Below are 25,909 nucleotides of genomic sequence, written 5' to 3'. Positions count from 1 at the left end.
ATCGAATCTAACGTACATCTTAATTTTCGCAACATAATCTGTCCCCCAAAAAGTGTGCATTAGATTCGAGTAAATACGGTAATACTTAGGAGTGTGGGAAATGGCATGAGGTGTTAATGGGATTATCATTTTGTTATAGTTATTTAGCTGCAAGTAAGGGGTGTGTGTGTATGTGTACCTGTGTAAAAAAAGAAAAGAAAGAATGCTTCATCCAGAGAAAACCAGCCTCTTTCCTGTGGTGGAAGCAGCTCAAGCTGTGTGCCAAACACTAACTGTTAGCTAAAGAAGATAATAATAATAATAATAATAATAATAATAATAATAATAATAATTTCCTCTGTGTGCATGGTGCAAGTACAAGAGGCAGATTCTTGACCCAATAGTGTTTACTATATGGCCCTCCACATGACACCAGACTACATCTCCCACCCTCCCTAACCAGTGGGCATGCTGGCAGGGCTTGGTAGGAATTGGAATCCAACAACATCTGGAGGAACACATAACACATATCACCCATCCTTGGTTTCAAAAGATGGAGGCAAGTGCCAACAGGAAAATAATATGTTTGCCCAATATAGTGTCCTCCAAATGTTGGTGACCAGGCTGGTTGGGCCTGATGAGAATTGGGAGCCGACAACATCTGGGCACACCAGCAGGACTATCCCAGCAGTAAGGTACGGTATGCTAAAGGGTGGTGTCAAAGGCTTCACTAAGCAAGTGTGTTTTCGAGGGAGGCAAGAGGGGTGGGCAGCACCTTATAACAGAGGTCAGGGATAGACTGAAGTTGCAGAATGAGCATTTGTTAACAAATCTAGCAGTCTATTTTATGGGGAAAGGAATAAACGAGGGCAATGGATTGACCTCTATTTTCTCTTCCATGTCTCGGCTGCTCTCAACCAGAGACTTTATTCTACTGAATTTTTGGATCCCTTAAACTTAAACCCTTTTTTTACTCCCTTGGCTCAACTGCCACCAACATTTTGTTAGCTCAGAGGTTCTTACCTGGCTGTTTTGGTGGCTTTTCCTTTAATTTACAAATCTATATACTTATGCAAACAGAGCTCCCCAAGTATGTAGAAACCCTTCTCTTACTGACAGGCACTCAACTGCTCAAGTTCACTGTTATATGAAAAGATAGGTAACACCCACTCATACACCGGTAGTCCAGAGAAGAAACCCAGGACTTATCCTGCAAACAACGTACCAAGCATCCCTGAAGATGGAGGATTTGGCTGAATATCCTCTGGTGAGTTTTCTTGAAGAATATCCCAGAGCTGCCACTGCATGTGGGGATTCAGGATATAAAAAGGTTGTTCCGGGTGCCTTTTCCGATAGTTCTTGTAGCTTTTAAAGAAATTGTAGTCTGGTTTTTTGTACCACTGAAACCAAAAGCAAAAAAGAATTGTGGCTCTTCTACAAATACTAGCAAAACTGTCTCCAAACAGAGAAGCCTGATTCAGAGATGCTCTTATTTTTATTTTTATTTTTTAAAAAATCACGTCCCCACACCAAACAGATCAACCCTGCTGAATTTCAGAAGGACAGCTACAGTGGTTCCGCGAGGGTTGCCTTTGCAGCTCTGAGGTGCATCACTTAAATCTCAAGTGTTTTGCAGGCAATTGGCTTGAAAATTGTAGACATGAGAGAGATGCTGCTAGACAAGAAATCTGCCAAACTGCAGAGAAATAGATCCAGCGGTTGTTTGTTTTTAAATTGGTTTTTGTGTGTGTGTGTGTGTGTGTGTGTGTGTGTGTGTGGTGGAAATAATTAAAGGGATGTGCTTTTATCCTTTGGTTTTCTTTGTAGGCAATAATTCAATAGCTGCCCTAAGCCTTGGTGGAACTGTACACGGAGCATCAAAGTGTTTTGATTTGAGGATTAGGCCGCCGGGACCATATAACACCAGTCCTGAGAGACCTACATTGGCTCCCAGTATGTTTCTGAGCACAATTCGAAGTGTTGGTACTGACCTTTAAAGCCCTAAACGGCCTTTGTCCTGTATACCTGAAGGAGCGTCTCCACCCCCACCATTCAGCCCGGACACTGAGATCCAGCACCGAGGGCCTTCTGGCCGTTCCCTCATTGCGAGAAGTGAGGTTACAGGGAACCAGAAAGAGGGCCTTCTTGGTAGTGGCACCCGCCCTGTGGAACGCCCTCCCAGCAGATGTCAAGGCAATAAGTAACTATTTTACTTTTAGAAGACAACTGAAGGTGGGCCTGTTTAGGGAAGATTTTAATGTTTGATGCTGTACAGTTTTTAATATTCAGTTGGAAGTTGCCCAGAGTGGCTGGGGAAACCCAGCCAGATGGGCGGGGTATTATTATTATTATTATTATTAATAATAATAATCTGGTGTCAGGTGGGAGGAGATACTAGAGTCTTTACAACAACAGAACCATGCATTTCCTGCACGACCACAACCTTCTCCCAGAATCCACTGCAATTCCAGGCAATTATTTTAATATGCACATCGCTCAAACGTACCTCGTGGATACCTGAGTGATATGGTGCTGGATCCCACACAATTAAGGTTCCGGAATTATACTGCGGATCTGTAACAAACTTCTTTTCTTCTACAGTAATAAGCTGGGAATGACAAAAGAGGTGGCGATTAATACATGTTGCCACTTTGAAAAGCACAGGGAAGTCAGCCTGGAAGGCTTTACTGGTGGCGAATGTCACTGATTGTTGCAGGACACTGTTCCATGAGAACGGCAACTTTTTAGCTGCAGTTCCTTTTTGAAACCAAGGGCAATGATCTTGAGAACTAGGCCAGGATCGGTGAAAACAGTGGCTCTTCGAATCTAGACTGATCTAGTCATAGACATTACAGTAGGGTTAAATGACCTAATCACACATTCTCTTGAATTATTCTCAAATCAGGCTGAAGACCATGAGATAGAGCACATCTCTCTCTCTCTTCCGGCCCAGTGGCAAAGAATGCTTGGAGCAATTTAAAAACAAGGTCAGCTCTGTTCACCCAACTATGAAATGCAGTGCAATAGCAGCATCAAAAATTCACACATCCCTTTCCTAGATATAATCCTCACCACTGATCCAAACAAGATTATCATGGATTTCTTTATATATATCCTATATAATAAAGTGCAAGTGTCTTTGCGTCCAGTATTCCCTATTGCATGTGCCCCACAGACACAGGGACTGGACGCACACAGAGCCCAATCCCTGCGCACTCCCCGTCCCTGCGCACTCACTCGTGCCCTCGAGCGGGGGGGGGGGGCAGAGTGCGAGGGGAAGAGGGAAAGGGACCGCGAGGGATTGTGACGCAAGTGAGCGATGGAGCCGCCATTCCCCATCGCTGCATCCCAACCCCTCTCCCCACCCGGCGGTTCAGATAGCCTAAAAGGAATGAGGCAAGGCGGGCTCGGCTCTGGGTGGGTTGGGAAAGGCAGGTGGGGGGAGCCGCGACGACATTGGGGGAAGCACACAACGGACGCAGGGACACAAACAGCCTAGAGCGCCGTGGGAGGGGCCGGAGAGTCCCGAGCCTCTGGGATGCAGCAGTGCTCTGTAGGACTTTGAATCCTCCTCCTGCTGCCGTGGCTCGACGCCTGGAACTGGCTGCTGCTGTTGCTGCTGCTGCTGCTGAAGCACCGACAAAGCACCCAGCAGCGCCGCGTGGAGCGCCCCGAGCTACGGCAGGAGGAGGAGGATTCAAAGTGCTACAGAGCACTGCTGCGTGCCAGAGGCTCAGGACTCGCTGACCCGGCAAGCCGCCACCTCCTCTTGCCGCGGCTCAGCAACCTCCCCGCTAACGCGCAACTCTGAGGACCTCTCCTTAAAAACCGACACCCGCGGCCTCACGCTGCGCGGGAAATGCTTTTTGCCCCTGGGTCCCTTCCCACTCTTTTCTGGTGCCGAATTAAGGCCCCCCCCCGCTTCCCTTTCCTTCCTTCCTTCCTTCCTTCCTTCCTTCCTTCCTTCCTTCCTTCTTTCTCCCTTTCTGTCTTCTCTCCCTCTTTCTTATTCTTTCCTTCTTTATTCCCTTCCTTCTTTCCTACTCTTCTTTCTCTCCCCTCTTTCCTTCCTCTCTCCCTCCTGCTCCCTCCTTCCTTCCATCCTTCCCATCTTTCTTCCTCTCCCTCATTCTTATTCTTTCTTTCCCTCTCCTTCCTTCCTTCTTTCTACCTTTCTGTCTTCTCTCCCTCTTTCTTTTTCTTTCCTTCTTTATTCCCTTCCTTCTTTCCTACTCTTCTTTCTCTCCCCTCTTTCCTTCCTCTCTCCCTCCTGCTCCCTCTTTTCTTCCTTCCTTCCTTAGCTCACTGTTCTAGCACCCGTTATTTTAACGGGCTTCAAGATACTAGTATATATATAACAATTTATTAATTCTCCATGATTATCATGGATTTCTACAGTTTAAAAACCTGATGCTCAAGTTTACTTGAGCTGCATTTCCTGTTATCCAAAACATCTATAGTGAAAAAATGAATTCAAAAACGCCTTCTATACAGAAAATATCCTGTGCACATCTTTGATTGCAGCAGCCACCAGGCACCTATATTCTGCAGACAGTGGCCTTCATTGCACACAATGCTTAATGGCATTCATATCAGAGAATAAGGAACTCAAGGGTCATCTACTAGTGCAAGCAGCAGCGACAAGCCAAAGCTTGGCCTGTTGTAACATGCAAATGCATGATCATGGGAAACAAGCCATGATCTGAAGCTAAGGTTTGTTTTTCTTTAGGAGAAACTAGAGACAATCTAGGGTTCACAAACCTCATGACTTGTCTTTTCAGCTCACCTGAGGGGAGAAGCAAAGTGGGAATGATCTCTTTCGCAGGAATCCATAAAACATGATCTACCGTGACATGCGAATGAGACCAGTCTCTCCTCCACATCATATGCTCTTGATGGCACAGCCTCCCACCATCTCCCAACCTTTTCCTGACCATGAAGGTGGGTTATACACAGGTAGCCAACTCACAAAGCCTTCCAAAAGGCACCTGAAAGTTCCTTTCACCGTCAAGCTCAAAATCTATGAAAGTAGGGAGAACGGAAATATTGTTCTTATTTTAATAATTTATATACTCCTTAATCCCCACGTGGCTTCTAAATGGTTTACAAAGCATAAAAAAACAACCAATTGAACAACTTTGTTAAGATACAGGGTAATTAGAAACACACCATAATTAAAGTGCACAATAAAACAATCCCATTAAAATATTATAATACAAATGACCGTTATTAAAATGTGCAATGGAAAAGCCCCGTTAAAACAACACAGAAACTACAACAGGAATAAAGCAGGAGGCAGGGGTCAAGAGATTAGGGGAATACCTGTGTCAACCACCGATCAGCAATCTAGGGTTATTAAACATTTGGATTAGATTCCAATTTTTCTACTAGGGCCTATATCAGCCATCCCCAAACTTCTACCCTCCAGATGTTTTGGACTACAATTCCCATCTTCCCCAACCACTGGTCTTGTTAGCTAGGGATCATGGGAGTTGTAGGCCAAAACATCTGGAGGGCCGCAGTTTGGGGACGCCTGGCCTATATTCTGGATCATCCTTACTGGGAAATGAGCTTGTTACAAAGGAAGCCTACCCCACTCCTCTGCTTATCCTATGGTAGTCTGTGCCTGAGAAGGGGATTTTGGTCTGGAGAGCATCAACAGACCCCAATACAATAAGCTCATCATGCATGTTGAAGCAAACTGAGTTACAACACTTTCTGATAAACCTATTGCAAAAGACCAACACGGCTACCTACCTGTAACTATGATAAACCTATTGTCTCCTTTACTGTAAATCTCTGCTATCTCCCCTTATCACTTGTGAGTTTAAAACAAACAGAACAGCATCAGACTCAATCTGGAAGTGTTAAGGGAAGATATTATCACTTGCACGGGGCACTCCTTCCAATTCACTCCTCCCCACAATTATTAATCAAGTAGATTAATTATTAATCCAGTAGAGCCCAAAAGATTACATTAATCCCTTATTCACCTGGAAACAGGATGCTGGTTTTTTTTAGAAGCAATTTCTAAAGCCTTTAGACTTTTCCTGGCTGACACCACTTTAAAACCTTCACCACTCTTTCATGGCCAAGAAGACAAGAGTTGTCTTTGTTTCTGTTTTAATTTTGAGCCAATCTGAGACCTGCACCTTTTATTCTCCTTGTCCCAAACTTGTCCAATTGCTTTCTTCTGATCCTTGCCCTAAAACCTTTCCCAACACCCCATAAAATTACTACCCCCTTGCTCCTCTGACAACCTCCCCTCCCCTTCCTAAAGCAAGTCAATCAGATCTCCCTGGCCCATGTCAATGCATCCTAGAGTTTCTAGGAATGCTTTTTGTTGTTGTTTAGTCGTTTTGTCATGTCCGACTCTTCGTGACCCCACGGACCATAGCACGCCAGGCACTCCTGTCTTCAACTGCCTCTCGCAGTTTGTTCCAACTCATGTTGGTAGCTTCGAGAACACTGTCCAACCATCTCGTCCTCCGTCGTCCCCTTCTCCTAGTGCCCTCAATCTTTCCCAACATCAGGGTCTTTTCCAGGGAGTCTTCTCTTCTCATGAGGTGGCCGAAGTACTGGAGCCCCAGCTTCAGGATCTGTCCTTCCAGTGAGCACTCAGGGCTGATTTTCTTAAGAATGGATAGGTTTGCTCTTCTTGCAGTCCATGGGACTCTCAAGAGTCTCCTCCAGCACCATAATTCAAAAGCATCAATTCTTCGCTGATCAGCCTTCTTTATGGTCCAGCTCTCACTTCCATACATCACTACTGGAAAAACCATAGCTTTAATTATACAGAACTTTGTCAGCAAGGTGATGTCTCTGCTTTTTAAGATGCTGTCTAGGTTTGTCATTGCTTTTCTCCCAAGAAGCAGGTGTCTTTTAATTTTGTGACTGCTGTCACCATCTGCAGTGATCATGGAACCCAAGTGGGTAAAATCTCTCACTGCCTCCATTTCTTCCCCTTCTATTTGCCAGGAGGTGATGGAACCAGTGACCATGATCTTAGTTTTTTTGATGTTGAGCTTCAGACCATATTTTGCGCTCTCCTCTTTCACCCTCATTAAAAGGTTCTTTCATTCTTCCTCACTTTCTGCCATCAAGGTTGTGTCATCAGCATATCTGTGGTTGTTGATATTTCTTCCGGCAATCTTAATTGGGATTCATCCAGTTCAGCCTTTCGCATGATGGATTCGGCATATAAATTAAATAAGCAGGGAGACAATATATCCAATTCTAACTGTAGCTTCTTGTCCCACATAGAGATTTCTCAGGAGACAGATGAGGTGATCAGGCACTCCCATTTCTTTAGGAACTTGCCATAGTTTGCTGTAGTCGACACAGTCAAATGCTTTTACGTAGTCAATGAAGCAGAAGTAGATGTTTTTCTGGAACTCTCTAGCTTTCTCCATAATCTAGCACATGTTTGCAATTTGGTCTCTGGTTCCTCTGCCCCTTCGAAATCCAGCTTGCACTTCTGGGAGTTCTCGGTCCACATACTGCTCTAAGCCTGCCTTGTAGAATTTTAAGCATAACCTTGCTAGTGTGTGAAATGAGCGCAATTGTGCGGTAGTTGGAGCATTCTTTGGCACTGCCCTTCTTTGGGATTGGGATGTAGACTGAACTTCTCCAATCCTCTGGCCCCTGCTGAGTTTTACAAACTTGCTGGCATATTGAGTATAGTGCCTTAACAGCATCATCTTTTAAAATTGTTAATAGTTCAGCTGGAATATCATCACTTCCACTGGCCTTGTTATTAGCAGTGCTTTCTAAGGCCCATTTGACGTCACTCTCCAGGATGTTTGGCTCAAGGTCAACAACCACACTACCTGAGGTGTATGAGACCTCCATATCTTTCTGGTATAATTCCTCTGTGTATTCCTGCCACCTCTTCTTGATGTCTTCTGCTTCTGTTAGGTCCTTCCACTTTTGTCCTTTATTATGGTAATCTTTGTACGAAATGTTCCCTTCATATCTCCAATTTTCTTAAACAGATTTCTGGTTTTTCCCATTCTGTTGTTTTCCTCTATTTCTTTGCATTGCTCATTTAAGAAGGCCCTCTTGTCTCTCCTTGCTATTTTTTGGAAATCTGCATTCAGTTTCCTGTATCTTTCCCTATCTCCCTCGCATTTTGCTTGCCTCCTCTCCCCCACTATTTGTAAGGCCTCGTTGGACAGCCATTTTGCTTTCTTGCATTTCCTTTTCCTTGGGATGGTTTTTGTTGCTGCCTCCTGTAAAATGTTACGAGCCTCCATCCATAGTTCTTCAGGCACTCTGTCCACCAAATCTAAATCCTTAAACCTGTTCCTCACTTACACTGTGTATTCATAAGGGATTTGATTTAGATTGTGTCTTACTGGCCCCGGTGGTTTTTCCTACTTACTTCAGTTTAAGCTGGAATTTTGCTATAAGAAGTTGATGATCTGAGCCACAGTCAGCCCCAGGTCTTGTTTTTGCTGACTGTATAGAGCTTCTCCATCTTTGGCTGCAGAGAATATAATCAATCTGATTTCGATGCTGCCCATCTGGTGATATCCATGTGTAGAGTCGTCTCTTGTGTTGTTGGAAAAGAGTGTTTTTGATGACCAGCTTGTTCTCTTGATAGAACTCTATTAGCCTTTGCCCTGCTTCATTTTGAACTCCAAGGCCAAACTTGCCAGTTGTTCCTTTTATCTCTTGATTCCCTACTTTAGCATTCTAATCCCCTATAATGAGGAGAACATCCTTCTTTGGTGTCATTTCTAGAAGGTGTTGTCTTCATAGAATTGGTCAATTTCACTTTCTTGGATTACTGCAATGTTAAAAGGTCTGCCTTGGATTCGTATCGAGATCATTCTATCATTTTTGAGATTGCATCCCAGGACAGCTTTTGCCACTCTTTTGTTGACTATGAGGGCCACCTCATTTCTTTTACGGGATTCTTGCCCACAGTAGTAGATATGATGGTCATCCGAACTGAATTCGCCCATTCCCGTTTATTTTAGTTCACTGATGCCCAGGATGTCAATATTTATTCTTACCATCTCATTTTTGAGATCCAGCTTACCAAGGTTCATGGTTCTTACATTCCAGGTTCCTATGCAATATTTTCTTTACAGCATTGGACTTTCCTTTCGCTTCCAGGCATATCCACAACTGAGCGACTTTTCGGCTTTTGCCCAGCTGCTTCATCAGCTCCGAATCTACTTGTACTTGTCCTCCACTCTTCCTCAGTAGCATGTTGAAGGCCTTCCAACCTGAGGGGTTCATTTCCCAGCGTCGTGACTTTTATATCCCTGTTGTCTTTGTCCATGGAGTTTTCTTCACAGGGATACTTGAGTGGATTGCCAGTTCCTTCTCCAGGTGGATCACATTTAGTCTAAACTCTTGGCTATGACCTGTCCGTCTTGGGTGGCCTTGCACGGCATAGCTCATAGCTTCTTGGAGTTATTCAAGCCCCTTCGCCACGATAAAGCGGTGATCCGTGAAGGGGCTGGATGACGTTTAGTCTCCACTATGACTTGTCCATCTTGGGTAGCTCTGCACAGCATAGCTTATAGCTTCTCTGAGTTATTCAAGCCCTAAATCTAAAGATGCTGGAAAAAGGAGGGGGGAAAGCATCTGGAACATGGAGTCTAAAAGTCAACACAGGGGAGAAAAGAGCAAGGAAAGAAATATGGAGACATGTGTGAGTAAGAGGGGAAATGATAGTCACACTATCTTGGCTGACAGTACTAAGACAAGGCATGGGGAAACTTTTTGTATCCAAGGGCCACTTGCACTCACAGACAACCTTCCAGGAGCACATGCCAGAGATGGCTTGGGCCAGAAGCAAAAGTGGGTGGGGCCACAGGTGTGGCAGAAGGCTGCATTCAAGTCACACAACCAAGCCAGAGGTTTCTGTGCACATGCCAGCCACACCCCTTTCTCCAATCAGGAAAGCAAAAAAGGCAAAGAAACATTTGCTTTGTCTTTGTCTTCACTTCCCACTGCTTCTGTGCTCTGAGGTTCGGGGCAGTTCTGCACAAACCTGCAAAAGTGTTTCTCCATTAATTCCGCTGCCTCATTCATATCCTGCCACCAGATACTTCTGGCTATTTTTAGCAGAGTAGGTCCACACCAATACTGCCACAGCTTCACAATCTCACTTGCAGTGCCTTTCTGCCCTTCATCAGCTTCCGGCTAAACTGCTACCAGATTTACTTGTGTTTCCCTGTACAACTCCTAATGAGCTACGTACTTCATTACTTAACTGTTTCGGCTTTAGACTGTCTTGTTAACTCTGGACTTACTTGCCTCTGTAATTCATTGTGTGTTAGCTATTACATGGATGAATGGAATATCATTCTCTCATATATATATATATATATATATATATATATATATATATATATATATATATAAATAATAACTGGCTTCTGTGTAAATGCTAATTTTCAGTTTAGCTTTCTTGTATTTCTGACAACAGGTGTGATTTACTCTCTCCCACCACATGTTGTCCCCCCATCAGACTATGGGGCAATACTGGAAGCGATACTTCCCACATGGAGGCTTTTACAGCAGAGAACACAAAGTGCCTAAGGATTAGTTTTCAGCTGCTCTATTCCCACCATCCTTCATAGTTTTAGGAAAAGGCCTCTTCCTCTTCCTGATGCTCTAATCAATCAAGTTGTCTGACGGGGCCAGCTGCAGGGATCATGACATCCCATTGGCGACACCACATATACAAACCAGACTGCGGGCACAGAGGGTTGAAATGTTGCAGTGAAGAGGTCATTCGCAATTGCGGACGTGGTTCGGAGAACATGGGCTCATCCTTGCATCGGATTTAGACTTTGAAATGGAATGGTGCCCAAGAGTGAGATCACTTTTGTTATAAGAATTTTAAGGTTTCAAATATAGAATAAATATTCATCAATGCACACATATCTAAATATATGAACCATACGTCTAAATAGTATGGGAGAGCAATCCTTAAGCCATTTTGACTCTCCCAATGGCCTCAGATATTCCTCTGCAGTAAAGGAGGCAAATGTGAAAAGACTTCCCATTGTCTTTTTGCTTGCAAATCCTGTCTTAAGGGTGTATTTGTGTATGAATAGGGTAAGCCTATGACCTGGACCCAGGAACTAAAGTATTAACCATCATGAAAGAATAGCCAGACTGCCCAGGTAATGCAATCAGTGACCATGGATCAGGTATCCTGGCAGACAGGATTTCTGCTGTAGACTGCCTCTGTCTGTGAGGTATGTATGATTCTTTTTTTGGGGGGGGTGGTCTTGGGTTACAGGGTGGGCAATTTCAAATGTCTATGTAAGGGCTTGCACACCATTGTTCAGGGTTCTCCTCCCTCCTACGTGTGGGGACCCTGTTGCAACAGCTCCTTTAATAAAGATCAGGCTTACTAGCCACTTTGCTTCTCAATATACCCTGGTTGGCCTCTGTTTTCTCCTACCAATAGGGAACCCACTTAAGGATTCTATACGGGCTCCAGAATACCCCATAAGGCAGGGGTGCCCCAAACTTTTTTCAAAGAGGGCCAGATTTGATGGAGTGAACATGAGCGAAGGCCGGCCAAAGTTGTTGAGCTTTTTTTTTTTTTAACAATTTTACCCCTAAGCTGTTGACCTTTTTTAAAAAGGATTTTAATTTGTTTAAAACAACAACAACAATCTTTATTATGGTCCATAGACCCATCAATTCGTTACAAAGTGATACCCAACAAGGACATCCTGCCTTCAGGTTTCAAAAACATTTTATTAAAACTTAAGAGTTGGGATTATTGATTCTCGCAACCACCAATAGAAACTTCGCCACTGCTAATGTTCTAGCATTTGAGCGGTCTTCCAATAGGAACTTGATATAAGACTCCTCCGATTTTCCTGGGATCAGGGCTAGCAAGGGTGAAATCAATTCAGCCCTAGCTTGTTTGAACTTCACACAGTGCAGCATAATATGTTTTATAGAGTCTGTGTCTTGGGCACACGAGCACAGTCTTTCCTGGTAGGGGACTCCTCTCATCCTACCCTCCTTTTTAGGATTTTACCCCAGGACATATACTGCCACGGGGGCTGGATTAAATCAATCGGCAGGCTGGATTAGGCCCCCAAAACAGACTTCGGGCAGGCCTGCCATAAGGGAAAGGGAACAGTTTTTCTCATAACACTTTCAAATGGTGATAGGTGCATAGGAACACAATATGCTATTTCATACTTGGTCAAACCACTGGTCCATCTAACCCTGCATTGTTTAAACTGACCAGCAGTGGCTATCTAGGGTTTCAGACAAGGGGACATATCAAGCCCTATCTGGAGATGCAAGGGGCTGAACCTGGGACATTCTGCATTCAGAACAGATGCTTTACTACTGAACTTTCCAAGATAAAGGTATTTTAGATGGGCAAGTGAAGCAAAATCCATGCTGTGCTATGAATGACGAGAGGGTGTGTCTACGTTCTTTCTCCTTGCCTTTTATCACTGGCCAGGGACACTGTTTAAAACAGGCATCCCCAAACTTCAGCCCTCCAGGCATCCCCATCATCCCTGACCACTGGTGGTCCTGTAAGCTAGGGATCATGGGAGTTGTAGGCCAAAACATCTGGAGGGCCGCAGTTTGGGGATGCCTGGTTTAAAATCATCACAAAAGAGCAATGGTATTTATTTACCAAGAAATTACTGTTTTTCTTCCAATTGTGCCCTTAAGGGTTGTACAAGGACCTGGAATATCTGTGCTCTCTCTTAATATTTCAGTCCTATTAAACTCATTTGGTCTTATATTCTTTGTCTGGCAGAGAATTCAGAAGTCCCATTCAGAAAACCTAAAAGCATCCAATTCCAATTCTAGTCATTCTTGAATGAGTGAGCACTTTCCTTAGAGTAAATCCTATTGAACACATGGTGTTTGCTTTTAAATAAACATGCAAAGGGATCCTGCTGCACTGCTCATTTCCCGGTGGCCTACTCTGAAGGTCCTTCTCACTTTCGCAACGTGTGAGCCACTGCAGCACGAATTTTTCATGCACCGCATGGGCAATATCGGAAATCTAGCACAGTGAAGGAGAGCAATGCTCCAACAAAGGATTGCTGGGATGAGGAGAAGCCACAGCAGGAAATCCTCTGATGTGGCCTGGGCCTTCTAACACTTTTGTGTCCCCAAAAAGACATCACTACATTTTTTTTAAAGAATATGTGCATAAGTGTAAAATCTTAATAGTCTGAAGGGCACAATGGGGATGGCTTCAGCCTTAAAGGTACAGGGATGGGGAGGGGTAGATATAGGAGTCGCTTAAGATCAAACTAGCTGTAATGCATCATTAAAAAGCATGCCCACTATTTTGTTTTAATAGTAATACACGTTTAAATTTAAAAAGATGCTTGGCATTTGATGTTAACATTTATATATCATTTTCCCCTTTGTTTTTCAAGTTTCAATAAAGGTAAAGGTTCTGTAGAGTAAATTAATGTTCTGTAGAACATGGGCACAAAATTATTATTCCCCCCCCCTCTCCTCCCCACACACTGTCAGGTGGTGATTTAAAAAAAAATCTGCTGTCCTTTCCACAGTGAAAAGACACTTTTCAGATATCACTAAGGAAGGTTTAGAGGCAGGCCTTTTATCTTGTGCAAAGGCAACACTAAGAGCTGACATAAGTGATTCTTCTCCTTTTTGCTGCTATTCTTACTTGCAAATCTTTTCAGGACAGAACAACAAAAACGAGCTGAAGGAGCTCTCATTAAAGCCCTCAATATGCACTCCTTTCTGTTGCTCCCTTAGCACAGCGCATACCATGCAAGCTTACCTGGGAATTAACAAGGCGTATTGTGGTTTTCTGCCCTACATCAGCCTGATACCCACTGGTAGGGGCTCCATTAAACCGCAGCACTGCATCATGGCGATCTGAAAACAGTGAGGAGGAGATATAAATTGAAAGGCACCTGCTTGAGCAAAAGCCCCAAAGTCTCAAAAGTTTCTGTTTTGAGCTCTGGAACCCAACTGTGCCACTACTTCGGAAGAAGACAGCGAGGAGCATTAGCCTTACTACAATCAAACTCTCCACTGTGAATGTGAAAACTTTCCATCAGCCCTGCCTCATCCCAATCAGCTCCTGCACTCTTATGCCACTTGAAAGAAATCCACTGTTAACAGAGAACCATGAACTTAAAATTTCACCAAAGGCAGACCATGAAAGCTGTGAAAGGGGGCACAGGCTGTTTCACTTCCTTTTCCAAAGGCACCTACCTTGTAAGGCAAGAGATCTCGAGCTTGTGTCTGGTAGCTGTTTTGGAGCAGATGCGGCTTGAGAGTTTTGGAGTGGATGAGACACTGAGGCTTAACACAGTCAGAGGTAATATTGGTTGTGGGTACTGAAAAAGCAGGAGCAGGTACTGAGCCTGTTTTGGACAGGCTTAGTTTAAATTTTATGGATTTTTATAAGGTTGTCATTATTGTTTTGATTTTCTTTTACACTGTCTGTCATCACTGGGGATCCCTATCGGACAGGCGAATAATTGTATTTAAAATCATTCAAGCTGAGTTCAGGATGTTGCCAATGGTCAGGGATAACATATGGAGGGCGTCATGTTTGCTACCCTTGTTCTAAGGCCTCCTTGTGACTTCATGGCTGAGGTGAGATTTCAATGCAAGGTTTAGACTTAGGCCTGCAATATTACATCTGCTCTAGAGCTAAACCTGAGCTAGCCCAAGGTTTTAAACACACAAGTACTTTAACCTGTTACTAGGCCAATTCTAGCAATGCCTTGTCTTAATTTCAAATACCCAATACCCAGTTTTAATGTTCCGGGATCCTACATTCCTACGAGACATCTGTGGTCACTGAGCAATGAAAGGCAGGAAGAGAGAAGAGAAAAGAGAAAAGGTCTTACCAGCAAATTCAATAAATTCAAAATTAAATAAATAAATAAAGTGAAAAATTGTCCAGTAGTACCTTAGAGACCAATTAAGTTTATTCTGGGTATAGGCTTTCGTGTGCATGCACACTTCTTCAGATTTAATTCAAAATTAAATGTTTTTCCAGCCCCGTAACCCTGAAACACCTCCCAAAGTCAAAGATTTCAAACTGTATTTTGTTACTTCCAAAATGGCAGAGGAATAATGCAAACCTATTTCTTCCCCCAAATGGGATGACTTCATGGATCCTGCAGAGGACACAACTGCACACCGGCCTATCTGGCCCACTTCCATGCTGATGTTCTTCCTTGGCAGGTAGGTCTCCCATTCTGATGTATTGAAGGGCCCATCTGATGTGGTGATCATCCCAAAGTTCAATCGCTTCTGGAGCTGGCACAACACTTTTTGGGGGCTGGATTTAGCAGCATACTTTGGTCCATTGTACTTCACACGGTATTTGTTCATATGCAAATAATTCTTCCTCGCCTTTTGCAGTCTAGCACTGAGGTTTCTGGACAAACTGTCCTTGTTCCACACTTTGATGGGAGGTTTTATGATGGCAACGTGAGATGTGTTGGTGGGTGAATGGAGCTTGCCTGTGCCATTGATGGTTTCATCCTGGACAGTTTCTTGTCTTAGGCTGTTCCACCTCCACAGCCTCAAATGTCCAAGATTGGCTTGGTCGTCTGTTATAAACGAAACATAAAATCCTCTCCGTGGTTCCTTCCACAAACAAATGGTCAGAACCAAAATAAATGCCAGGAGGACGTATATCCATTTTCTAACAAAGTTGACATGAACCATAATGTATGATGCATCAGGTTAGGAAGATCAACTTCTGGTTGGAAGTTGTACCTAAAAAAAAAAGCATTAAAAATGCATTTTTAAAATCAGGATGGGGAGAGGAAATAATTCAAGGTGTGTAATCATTTGCAATCACCAAAATAAAGAGCCCATTTGACAATGTTTCTCTTATTGCAGGTCTTTGGCTATTTAAATAATCTGTGGCCTTTTAAACTGTGGGGAATATTGTTTTGTTTGTTGTTATGGTGTGTATATTTGTGCTTTTATATTGTAAACTGCCCTGTGATCTTCGGATGAATGGTGGCATATAAATTTAATTAACAACAACAGCAAAGATGACAACAACTCAACCTTCCTCCCACAACTTGAAAATTGCTGCAAGTCTTGAACAACCACTTACAGTAATAAAGTTTTCTTGTTATACAAATCAAAGCACATGTATAACTCACATTTCAATAACTGACATAATAATCAAAACCAACGTTGTATTATGATAGCCATGGGCCGTAGGTCAGGGCCTTTTTAGCCTGATCTATTGAATTATGGTGCTGGAGGAGACTCTTGAGAGTCCCATGGACTGCAAGAAGATCAAACCTATCCATTCTGAAGGAAATCAGCCCTGAGTGCTCACTGGAAGGACAGATCGTGAAGCTGAGGCTCCAATACTTTGGCTACCTCATGAGAAGAGAAGACTCCCTGGAAACGACCCTGATGTTGGGAAAGATTGAGGGCACTAGGAGAAGGGGACGACAGAGGACGAGATGGTTGGACAGTGTTCTTGAAGCTACGAACATGAGTTTGACCAAACTGCGGGAGGCAGTGGAAGACAGGAGTGCCTGGCGTGCTATGGTCCATGGGGTCATGAAGAGTCGGACACGACTAAACGACTAAACAACAACATTGATCCAGCAGGGATGCGGGTGGTGCCGTGGGTTAAACCACAGAGCCTAGGCCTTGCCGATCAGAAGGCCGGTGGTTCGAATCCCCGTGACGGGGTAAGCATGGTTGGAAGGGAGCATTAAATAAGTATTCTGTAGTTGACCTCCTTTGTAATGTTTTATTTTGAAATCTTTAAGATAATATTTTAGTTCTCCTTTATGTTGCATTGACTTTACAGTGGTACCTCGGGTTAAGAACTTAATTCGTTTTGGAGGTCCGTTCTTAACTGAAACTGTTCTTAACCTGAGGCCCCACTTTAGCTAATGGGACCTCCCGCTGCCGCCGTGCCAAAACCGCATGATTTCTGTTCTCATCTTGAAGCAAAGTTCTTAACCCAAGGTACTATTTATGGGTTAGTGGAGTCTGTAACCTGAAGCATCTGTAACCTGAAGCATCTGTAACCTGAGGTACCACAGTATACTCTATATTTGACGTTCTTCAGATTGTTTTATTTATGTTTTATTGATTTAATATGCTGTCAACCACTTTGACATTTTTCTTAAAAAACATAGAGCGGTAAAGAAATTAAAAAATAAAATGAATAAATAAAATTATGCCTTCTTTCTCCAGCCACAATCTCTGGAGGGAGAGATTGTGAGACAATGCAAGAAGCAAAAACCCGAGACTGACATCCAAGAAAGAGTGCATGGAAGGGCGAGAGAAATACACAATTGTGCCCATTTCATTTATAAGCTGGCTTACTATGCTTAAGGTGACTAACATCGGAACTAAAATTAAGGGGAAACGAGGAGTGTGAGTGGACAATGAAACACAAAACCAAGTAAGGAAGAACAGGGCACAGAAGCAAGAGAAAAACAAGAAAGCCCGCCGTACTCTGCACACTGCACAAAAATCAGCCTGTAATGCTCCAGGGGTCTCTTGTGAGGCTCTGTCCTACACAAGTCACCGGATCAGTCACTCAGTTGGTCCCATAGATCCAGATTTCCCTTAATGACAGATAGATAGCAGTGGGCCTCTCCCTCTCTATGTTCAACTGTGTATATCAATACAAGGCACGTGGGTGAGGCATGCTATCTATGCAGTTGTGTATATCAATACAGGGCATGTGCAGTCCAGCAGGCTGTTCCTAGAATCCACACAGAGCACAACAGCTTCATTAACTGATGAATATTAAACATTTTTTTATTTTTTTATTTTTTAAAAAAGAACTAAAGAACGATAAATAGTTTTACTACCCCAGCCTGGCGTACGCAACTCTCCTCTTTGATTGCTACCCAAACTCTTACCCCTACTCGTGTTTTTATCACTCTCTCATCTTACCAGGCTTAGACTTTTTTTTTAATTGTGAAAATCTTTTGTAAGTTGCTTTAAAGGGCACTTGGGGTTACAAAGCAGGATATAAGTATCCAAAACATACATATAAAATCACCTCACTCCGTCTGAACACCTCCTCCAACTCCCTCGTCACATAAAATCACCTTCCTTCTCACTCCGTCTGAACAGCTCCTCCAACTCCCTCGTCACATAAAATCACCTTCCTTCTCACTCCGTCTGAACAGCTCCTCCTTCTCACTCCGTCTGAACAGCTCCTCCAACTCCCTCGTCAACTGCCACTCTCAACACTCTACAACCTGTCATTCACAGTGACTTTACACAGCACTGTCAATCAACCTGCTGCTCACTCTACTGCCAAGCAGTGCAATTCACATCCCAAGAAACTTGCATGGGCCTGGGCTGCAGCTGCACAGAGGGAGGGAGTGGAAATGTCTACATATAGCGAAGGTCTGCTTGGTTCCTGGCAGGGATGACTCCTCTTCAGAAGCTCTCCAGGGGGAGGAATCATTCCACTTTCCAGACTGGCAGAGTGAAGACAAACCCTCAAACCCCAAATTTGACAACCAGGAATGGCAACTCCAAACAAGGAACCAATAATGAAAAAGATAAGAAAATGAAGACGACAAACAGGACAAACACCAATAGTCTGGGACATTTCCGAGCACAGTTCAAAGTGTTGGTGCTGACCTTTAAAGCCCTAAATGGCCTCGGTCCAGTATACCTGAAGGAGCATCTCCACCCCCATCGTTCTGCCCGGACACTGAGGTCCAGTACCGAGGGTCTTCTGGCGGTTCCCTCGTTGCGAGAAGCCAAGTTACAGGGAACCAGGCAGAGGGCCTTCTCGGTGGTGGCGCCCGCCCTGTGGAACACCTTCCCATCAGATGTCAAAGAGAAAAACAGCTACCAGATTTTTAGAAGACATCTGAAGGCAGCCCTATTTAGGGAGGCTTTTAATGTTTAATAGATTATTTTAGTTCATTTTTCTGTTGGAAGCTGCCCAGAGTGGCTGGGGAAACCCAGCCAGATGGGCGGGGTATAAATAAATTATTATTATTATTATTAGTAGTAGTAGTAGTAGTAGTAGGTCGCCGGCAGAAGCCCTAAGCACCAATCTCACTCCAGATGGAAAATAGACAGTGAAGCAGAAGTGGGAGAGATGCCCTCCATCCCTATAGTGAAATAGAAATTCAGAGGAAGCAGAAATTTTCATTTTTGCCAAACAGGGATGGAGGATATTCCTACTAGGGTTATAACAAAGCAGGCTCCTTCAGACCTGTGTGGCCTCCCTCACCTACTGTGACAGAAGCCCCAGAGAACTTTCCTGCCAAAGGCTTGTATCAGCCGATAAAAACAAGTCTATTTGATAGGGCGAACCAAAGTATGTGGAAAGACCCATGTGGCAGCCGTACAAATATCCACAATTGGAAAACTACTCTTGCGTGCTCAAGAAAGGGGTCACCTGGAGGATCCTGCACAAATCACTGCTGCCTACTCTGCTCTGATTCTGCCTGTGGTTGCCAAGAGCCCCATCTCTAGCCTTCTCTATCCAGTCGTTCATCCTGGGAGGGAAGCCTGCAATCTCCATTGTGGCAAAGTGGTTGGTGTGTGCAGACCAAGGACAAATAGGCAAAAGCTGGAAGTAGAAACCCTGAGTTCCATACTACTGCTGCTATTCGTCTGGCAGCTGGGTTGGCAAAGCCAATACGATTTAAGGCATCAGCAAGAGGCAGCTTCGAGCACTATACCCACATCCTCCAGCTCTTGCTGTGGAGACGCATGCAAGCCTCTCCTTCAAATAGGATGCTGGTTTTATAAGATAGATGGCATTAATGCGCATGCACCTTATCTGTGGGCAGTTCCTCGTCTAGTGTGAAGTTACCCACAACCACATGCCTATTAATAGATGAAAAGCAAGAGCAACATCTTCCATTTTCTCCTTTCCTGCCTCATGGAATATCATGTCCTTTGGTGAGATTGTATAACATAGAGATCTCCTTGCTCTGCACTGATTTTTCAGATGTTAGTATTCTTGCTTGCCAGATTTGAAAATTTAGAATTTGTATTAACATAAAATATACCAAGGCAGCATACAGCATATGAAATTCAATAAAAATCAGTCTGTAAATATCAAGGAAACATAATTTTAAACATCAGTAGACACTGGTTGGTTGCAAGAAAAAAAACCAAATCATGAAGGCCTGTCTAAACAGTTTTCAGAAGATGTCTGAAGGAAGGCAGGGTTGGTTGCTGCTGGACCTCTACAGGCAGTGAGTTCCACAGGGCAAGGACTGATACATTAAAAGGGCCAGTCCCTCGTAGCTGCAGCTGTACCCCACCTCATCAGAGGATCTCAGATATCAAGGTATCAAATAAGAGATCATTTGAGGCAGATAACATCAGTAACCAAAACAGATACAGTCATACCTTGGTTCTCGAGCTTAACCCATTCCGGAAGTCCGCTTGACTCCCGAAACCATTCAAAAACCAAGGCGCGGCTTCCAATTGGCTGCAGGAGCTTCCTGCATTCAAGCGGAAGCCGTGTAAGATGTTCAATTTCCGAAAAACGTTTGAAAACCGGAACAGGTTTTTAGCGTCCGAGGGCAGATTTGTTTGACAACTAATATTTATGTATCCCCCTGATGCCTTCAGTTTTATATGTTTAGCTTTGTATTGAGAAATGTTTTTGTTCTGACTATCGGTCGAATAAAGTATATTGATTGATTGATTGATTGATTGACAACTAAGCCATTTGAGAACCAAGGTATGACTGTATTCACTGTTTGAGTCACTTCCTATGCTTTTCCAGGGTGATGACAGCCATTTTAAAAATTGCAACTGTTTATAAGAAGCTGTGGAAAAGGTGATTTCATAAACCACCAAGAAAGCCTGACGGCAAGGTTATGGCAACCTCAGTGAGATCATAGGAAATCTACAACAGGGACAGACAGTGCTTAAACCCTCTTTATTTATTTATTTTTTAAAAAGCTGGCAGTACACAGAAATTCTCCTTCAAGGGTGGTTTTTAAACTTTTTGGATACATCAGAAGAAAACATTAGAACTGAATACATCACATCAAGCAGAAACAAAAAAGGGGAGAAGACAACTCCCCTGGGAACTGCACATACATAAACTCCACCGGCTCATCTGACATGAAAAGGCACATTATTTAACCAAAAAAGAGTCCTAAAAATTAGTATTACATTTGCATAAACTTCCATGGACAAGAGCTTTGCTGGTGTGGCAGTTTTGCTGCATTTTTGCTCTGAATGCAAATATGCTGCCACCCCACTCTTTGCATGGAAATGTACTTAAAACGTTCAGTACCAAAAGGGGTAAGCAGGCATACACAGGGCCGGATTTAGGTTTGATGAGGCTCTAAACTACTGAAGGTAATGGGGCCCTTTATGTGTACAGCTGTCCTTTGTCAACAACAAATCGTTCCTCTTTTTTATGTTGAATATATGCTACAGTGGTACCTTGGTTTGCATACATCTTGGTTTGCATACGTTTTGCATTACAAACACATCAGACCTGGAAGTGCGTGTCCGGTTTGCATCCTTTTGTTGGATTACAACCCTTGGGGGGGGGGGTTACAAACAATTTTTTTTTTGACGCCCCATTGGCAAAAGCACGTCTTGGGTTACAACCTGTTTTGGTTTACAAACGGACCACCGGAACGGATTATGGTTGTGTGTCGAGGCTTCCCAGAAAATTACCTTAAATAACTCACAACTGACAACAGAATTATGGTTTGGTTTTTGGCAAATAATTTAGGGCCACAACTTTATTAAATACACAATTTTTAATCCGAGTGTTGGCTTAGGCTTTTGGTTATTCACTCATCCTTCCTAAAGAAGGACTATCCCCATCTGTCCATCTAGGACAGGACTCAATCAGCTGTCCCCTTAGGACAGGACTCACCTCATCTGCCCCACGTGGCAGGACTCACATCAGCTGTCACCATAGGACAGGACTCACCTCATCTGCCCCACGTGGCAGGACTCACATCAGCTGTCACCATAGGACAGGACTCACCACTGTCCGCTTGGACAGTTCCTGCTCCGATTTCCGCATGGAAGTCAAGTAAACATACCTGGGAGTGAGGAGGTGGCTGCGCCCAGTCATTCCCTCCTCACCTTCACCAAGAATGTTCCTCAAGGCTCTTGCTCTTAAAATTGGGCCCACCATTCCCGCCAATGGCGGGATGGTAAGGACAAGAGTGTAAGCCCCGAGATTCCTTTAACGGAATACTTCTATATGGAGCAAACGGAGGTGAGGGTAGGCATCCGTGTGCCACCCCCTCTACCAACCGATTAACCAACCAAAAGCCTAACCGCCAACCTAACAAGTTGTGACAATTTGCTAGCGCAGTAGGCGAAAACCAAGAGGCAAAGCCAATCAGCCAATTGGAAAAATTCCTACTGACCCCTGAATACAGGCGGCCCCGAAGGCAATAGCAATGTCGTGCTAACCTGCAAGAAAGAAAGGGCGGGTGGGAGGGGTTCAAACGCCAGGCAAAAATGTGACCAGAAAATGGTGGACGCAGCTTTAAGAGGGGCCCCAACAACCAATCAGATCCAAGGAATTTGCATACGCACGCCCCCCATTACTCAGCATGAGCTGTGGCCTTACACAAACCAAACCCTAAGCTAAATTTCTTAACAGCCCTACCACAATCCGCTTTATATTATATGATATAAAGCGCTTTGTAAACCAAGGTACCACTGTATATGGTAATGTATGGACCCATTACTTCTATCATAGGAGCCTACACAACAGAAAACACTGTCGCTGTACGTAGGTTTGTTTTTTATCTTATATTTTATACGTAAACACGATAGTCCAGATTATTTGTGCATTTCAGCTACAAAACATTTAAAATAGAATACTTTATCTTTGATCAACCAAAAGTCCTAGACAACCAGCTAAAGTGGTCCTGTTTCATGCAGTCCTCTGACAGTGTAACTCTGGTAATGACAGCACAATCCCATACATGTGTGCTCAGAAGTAATTCCCACTGACTTTAATGGAGTTTACTGCCATGTAAGTGTGGGTATAGGATTGCAGGCTAACATTCCTATTAACTTGCTTTTTTAAAATATGAAGGCAGGGATGGGAAATTTGTGCCTCTCCAGCATTTGAAAGGCCACAAGTTCCCTACCCCTATCGAGGGCATTCTACATTTTGTCTGTGTGATATAAGCATGTTAATCACTAACAGAAATAATTTGCAGGATGAAAATTTGCAGGTCAGTTTCTAGGCTATCCAACCATGATCACACGCAAGACTGGTGGACCAGCTCCTTCCTGCTCAGAAGCCACACAAATTCTTATTATACAAAATGTACTAGGAGACTGGGAGAGAACTTACTGACAAAACTGATACATGCAAAATAGAGTTTGCTTTCCTGAAGAAACAAAAAGAAAACTAACCAAAACCCATTTAAAAACAGTTTATAATGTTTGCAAAAATGTAATGTTTGCAACAATGTAAGGATCCTGTATGCAAAGCAGATCCCAGAATGAGTGAAACTAAACAAAACTGGGGGTGGCACCTTCCAAACTAAACTTTTTGCTTTAATGTCAAACATAGAAGTGAGGTACTTCTGAACAATAATATTTCTGTATTCACATAATTTATTCTCTGCTTTTCTACATTAATAGGTAGTCAAAGCACCTTATAAGTTTTGCTTAAGCATTAAAAGAAACAGCAAAGCACCAGAAATGATGGCTTAAAGCACTAATAAAAGCAGGCATGAGGTAAGAGCCTTTTGGCTACGTCCACTGAAACAGCACTGCTTTTAATGTTCTTCTAAAAATTGGCAATGCTTCCATATCTGTTCTCTCTTTTTTTGCATACAGTCTCATCCCTTTAATTGTATAACATCCTTGGTACCAAATAGGGCCGTCTCAAGCACATCGGGCGCCCGGGCGTCGTGGTGCGGAGATCGCTCCGGCGCCCCCGTCCCGTTTCTTGCCGCAGCTGGTGGGGCGGCGCCCTGTGCCCCATGCCACCCAGACTACCCCTAGAGCCGGCCCTGGTACCAAACCACCATGATATAAACCTCCAGAATAAAAAAGACTTTTCAACTACAGCTATGAACAAATTACTGCTATTGGTGAAAAACCACCAACACGGAGATGAACAAGAAAGATGCTCAAAAGCAACCTGATAATAGCATGAGCCTAGCGCCCTGTATTCAATAAAACAAATGGGTTCAGGATTTAACACTGTATCCTACAGCCTTACAGTTGCGAAAGCGTGATTACCAGGGACAATCTGTTTAATCAAGCCAATGAAACTACTACTACTACTGCGTCCCTAAATTTCAACTACAGTAAAGTAAAGGTAAAGGGACCCCTGACCATTAGGTCCAGTCGTGACCGACTCTGGGGTTGTGCGCTCATCTCGCATTATTGGCCGAGGGAGCCGGCGTATAGCTTCCAGGTCATGTGGCCAGCATGACAAAGCCACTTCTGGCAAACCAGAGCAGCACATGGAAACGCCGTTTACCTTCCCGCTGTAGCGGTTCCTATTTATCTACTTGCACTTTGACGTGCTTTCGAACTGCTAGGTTGGCAGGAGCTGGGACCAAGCAACGGGAGCTCACCCCATCACAGGGATTCAACTACAGTACTGCATCCCTAAATTTCATTTGCTAATCTGACGACAGATCGGTTACCTGATGTCGATGAAAACTGAAGTTGCATGCAATAGACACAGCAGGGTGTTAAGAAGATTGCAGGGCTGCTCAGAGTGCTCTTGCTGTCCCAGAAACCCAGCCACTCAAAGCAGTGAGATCTCTAACAAAGGCTGAAGGCCACCTGTGAAATGAAAAACAATTTATTAGAGAGAGAGAAATACCAACAGCACAGGAGTCGCCATGCTTTTAGTATACAGAGATGACTGTACCGCAAACTGAAAGACACAGACTTCTGGTGCCTGTGCCAAGGCTTTTAAGCATGAAGGAAAGCGTGCTAACAGCGTTCCGAGAGGCCTGGAAAAAAAACAAATGCAAACAACTGCAAATCGCCACTACGTAAAGTAGCTTATCCTAAAACAATCCGATGAATCGAATTTCATTCAAACCAAACGACTGAAAGCTCCCTTCCAACAATTCAAATGCACTTCCAAGAACATTAGACTACTTCTCATGTGGAGAAACTGTGCGGAGTCTCATCTCTCGTTTTGTCTTCCAACTTCTCAATGAAGCCAGAAACCTCCCACTGCTCCTCTCCTGCAGGTATAAAGGGCCCACGCCCAACCTATATTTTATTTTGATGTACTGCTTTTTTGGAATTGAGACAACTCAGAAAAGAAGAACAAGCCTAATCTGGCACATGGAGCCGCTTGAGGTTGTTGAGACACAGCTGCGGGGAATCTGAACACCAGAACCTGACAGTGTGAAGTCATAAGGAAGGAAGGAATTACAGGTACATTTCCCCAATGGCAACAAAGCTGGGGGGAGTAAGATATACTTTTTATTAATATATATAGCCCTTAACAACTTGGGAACAGTTTCCCCACAAAATCACCTTATCCTACACATGCTCATTCAGCTGCTTTGATCGGCGGAACTGGCACTAGGCTGGGTGCCACATAATGCCCATTTCACATTTGTAAGAACTTGGTCGGTTAGTGCAGCAGTGGTCGGTTAGGGCCCTTTGGAACTCCCTGCCTATTGAGATCAAGCAAGCATCTGTTCACTATACCCTTTTTGGTGCCCGCTAAAAACATTCCTGTTTAGACAAGCCTACCCAGGTGCTTAGTGAGTTGAGGCAATTTTAACTTTGCGTGTTTGAAGTAGGGCACATTGATTTTACTATTTGATCTTTTATAAACTGCGTTTGGGTTTTTTAAACAATCAAACAGTGTATAATAATGAACGAATGAATTGGCAGGTGAAGGTGGTTTGAGGGGAGCCCTATTTGGGCATTCATTAAATGGGGAAATTATCACATTTGGGGATGCTCTTGCAAGTGAGTTAACTCTGCTGCCTTCTTG

General features: G+C 43.7%; 1 protein-coding gene across 17 annotated transcripts in view; it reads right to left on the bottom strand.

Annotated features, from left to right (window-relative positions):
* Window positions 1-25,909, bottom strand: part of ST6GAL1 (ST6 beta-galactoside alpha-2,6-sialyltransferase 1) — a 79,576-nt gene that overhangs the window by 7,782 nt on the left and 45,885 nt on the right. For all 17 annotated transcript variants that reach the window (XR_015950268.1, XR_015950271.1, XR_015950265.1 and 14 more), the window contains 5 exons: window positions 24,588-24,729; window positions 15,078-15,720; window positions 13,757-13,854; window positions 2,486-2,587; window positions 1,205-1,379 (listed from right to left, as the gene is read on the bottom strand). Coding sequence is in view for 10 of the 17 variants with exons in the window: in XM_088670800.1 (XP_088526926.1) it covers window positions 1,205-1,379; window positions 2,486-2,587; window positions 13,757-13,854; window positions 15,078-15,669 (967 nt within the window). In the remaining 7 variants the exon portion in view is untranslated. The remainder of the gene's footprint in view (window positions 1-1,204; window positions 1,380-2,485; window positions 2,588-13,756; window positions 13,855-15,077; window positions 15,721-24,587; window positions 24,730-25,909) is intronic.

This window comes from Zootoca vivipara, chromosome 5 (assembly GCF_965207765.1).
Source record: "Zootoca vivipara chromosome 5, rZooViv2.hap1.1, whole genome shotgun sequence".
In the NCBI taxonomy this organism is placed as follows: domain Eukaryota; kingdom Metazoa; phylum Chordata; class Lepidosauria; order Squamata; family Lacertidae; genus Zootoca; species Zootoca vivipara.
The sequence above is the reverse complement of the archived record's forward strand: the minus strand, read 5'-3'. Positions and strand labels throughout refer to the sequence as shown.